This window comes from Hibiscus syriacus, unplaced genomic scaffold (assembly GCF_006381635.1).
Source record: "Hibiscus syriacus cultivar Baekdansim isolate YM2019G1 unplaced genomic scaffold, ASM638163v2 tig00004205_pilon, whole genome shotgun sequence".
NCBI classification, from domain to species: Eukaryota; Viridiplantae; Streptophyta; class Magnoliopsida; order Malvales; family Malvaceae; genus Hibiscus; species Hibiscus syriacus.
The window spans coordinates 141,039-143,540 of record NW_024062006.1 but is presented as its reverse complement, the minus strand read 5'-3'; the positions used below and the strand labels follow the sequence as shown (position 1 = coordinate 143,540).

The following is a 2,502-nucleotide window of genomic DNA, read 5'->3' as shown; positions in this document are numbered from 1 at the left end:
TGCATCTTCCATCTGTTTATCACTTCTCAGTTCTTTAAATGTGATTCCAACTTCCAACAGTCTGAGCTTCAGCCACCATTTTAACAATGCCTATTGTGACAGGAATGCCCTTATTTTCATCCTATTGACTCGTCACTGTTATACAATGTTACAAAAAGTCTGCAAACATAACGATAACTGCGGATATGGTGTCACTGCCCCTGTTTCTCTCTTCTCTCTCGCCTTCTGATAAGTTCATTTGTTCTTCTCAGATTCCTTTCTTCAAAGCGATATCCTTTTGAAAAAGAAAATGAAGTAAGCTTGCTTCAAAGTTTGCGTTAAAGGAGACAGCAAAATGGGGGAAGAAGAGCAAAACCAGAATTCAACGGAATCTATCACGGCAATGAAATCCAGTCTAAGGCAGGCCATTGAGGATATATTTTCTTTGATTTCTCTCTCTCATTCGATCAAAGTTTTCACCGTTAAATGGCTACTTATTCGGAAGAAGCTAGAAGAGTTAAGTTCTGGCTTAATGGCAGTCGAAAACTGTGATTCAAGCCAAAACACAACAGTCTCTTCTGGCTTGATCCCTTCCGTCTTGGCCACTGTAAATGAGTGTCACAATCTTGCAAGAAGTTGTGTGGATCTTTCCTACAGCGGCAAGCTCTTGATGCAAAGCGACCTTGATGCGATGATTGCAAAATTTGAAGGCCATTTAAAGAATCTTTCCGGGATGTACACTGCCGGGATTTTGAGTCAGGGTTTTGCGATTGTGGTTTCAAGGCCCGGTCTTGGTGCTTGCAAAGATGAAATGAGGTTTTACATAGGAGATTTGTTGACGAGAATGAAGATAGGCGATATAGAAATGAAAAGACAAGCCTTGGTTAATTTATACCAAGTTGTGGATGAAGATGAGCGCTATGGTAAACTTGTAGTAGAAGTTGGTGACCTTGTGAATGTTCTGGTAGGCTTTCTTGATTCACCAGAGATGGAGATTCAAGAAGAGGCTTCAAAGATTGTATCTTTATTATCTGGGTTTGATTTGTACAAGGGGGTTTTGGTCGGTGCAGGGATTATCGGGCCTTTGGTTCGAGTTCTTGAAAATGGCAGTGAATTGGGTAAAGGAGCTGCTGCTAGGTGCCTTCAGAGATTGACTGTTAATTCAGAAAATGCATGGTCTGTTTCAGCTCATGGCGGGGTGACTGCCCTTTTGAAAATATGTTCAAGCGGTGAATTTAGAGGGGAATTAATTGGTCTTGCTTGTGCGTTGTTGAGAAATCTTGTAGGTGTGGAAGAGATTAAGAGGTTCATTGTTGAAGAAGGTGTCATTTCAACGTTCATCAAGCTTGCAAGATCGAGAGAAGAAATTGTGCAGATAAATTCAATGGAGTTCCTTCAAAATATAGCTTCTGCGGATGACCCGGTTCGTGAAATGGTGATTAGAGAAGGAGGAATCCGTGCATTGGTACGTGTTTTGGATCCGAGATTGTCGACCTCTTCAAAGACTAGAGAAGTAGCATTGAGGGCAATTGAGAAGCTATGTTTCTCTTCACAGAATTGCGTAAATATGTTGATGAATTATGGGTTCATTGATTATCTATTCTTCTTCCTACGCAATGGTGAGGTTTCGGTTCAAGAATTAGCGCTCAAGGTAACAGTCAGGCTTTGTGGCACATCAGAAGAGGCTAAAAAGGCAATGGGGGATGCTGGTTTCTTGCCTGAGCTTGTTAAATTGCTCGATGCAAAGTCGTATGAAGTGCGCGAAATGGCAACTGAAGCACTCTCCAGCTTGGTCTCAATTCCGAAAAATCGAAAACGATTTGTTCAAGATGATGATCGAAACATAGGGTATCTCCTTCAGTTGCTTGATCAGGGGGAAGGCATATCAGGTAACAAAAAGCTCCTACTCTCTATATTAATGTCATTGACAAGTTGCAGTAGTGGAAGAAGAAAAATTGCCAGTTCCGGATATCTAAAGAACATAGAAAAACTTGCCGAAGCTGAAGTTACTGATGCAAAAAGACTTGTCAGGAAGTTATCAGCCAACAGATTTCGTAGTATTCTAAGTGGATTCTGGCATTCTTGAAAATACTTTTTTTGGTTTTGCTTACTGTATATCTGCATAAGTGTTTTGCAAGTCCCATTAACTTGTTTTTACAAATCTTTAAAATGTCACTGTATCCTCAATCCTTCTCCTCGTTAAAAAACAGCTTTTTTTTACTTGTAATCGTCAGTAGTAATCTAATAAAAGCTGTTCTTATATAAAATTAATGATGCAATGGCAGTTACATAGGTTAATATATGCTTCCATAATTAATGCTTATGTTAATAGTAATATAGATTATTTTGGAAGCACATGACATGCTTGCACATGGGAAAGGCATGAAAACACAGAAATGGCATGTGAACAGTGGCAATCAAGTTTTTGTCAGCTGCCATTATGGACAGAGGGAATAGTGATAGATGAACGGTCCTTCTCCAATTGCTTGTCCTTTTTCCAGCACTGTCATTCTCTTATCACAA

General features: G+C 39.8%; 1 protein-coding gene across 1 annotated transcript; it reads left to right on the top strand.

Annotated features, from left to right (window-relative positions):
- The first annotated feature begins 200 nt into the window (after nt 1-200).
- Nucleotides 201-2,134, top strand: LOC120192505 (vacuolar protein 8-like). The gene has a single exon (XM_039195282.1). It carries the CDS (start codon nt 335-337, stop codon nt 2,063-2,065), a length of 1,731 nt encoding a protein of 576 aa, XP_039051213.1. The 5' UTR covers nt 201-334; the 3' UTR covers nt 2,066-2,134.
- The last annotated feature ends 368 nt before the right edge of the window (nt 2,135-2,502 follow it).

Excerpts from the sequence above, each read along its gene's own strand:
- LOC120192505 (XM_039195282.1), top strand. The coding sequence starts at position 335 with ATGGGGGAAGAAGAGCAAAACCAGAATTCAACGGAATCTATCACGGCA.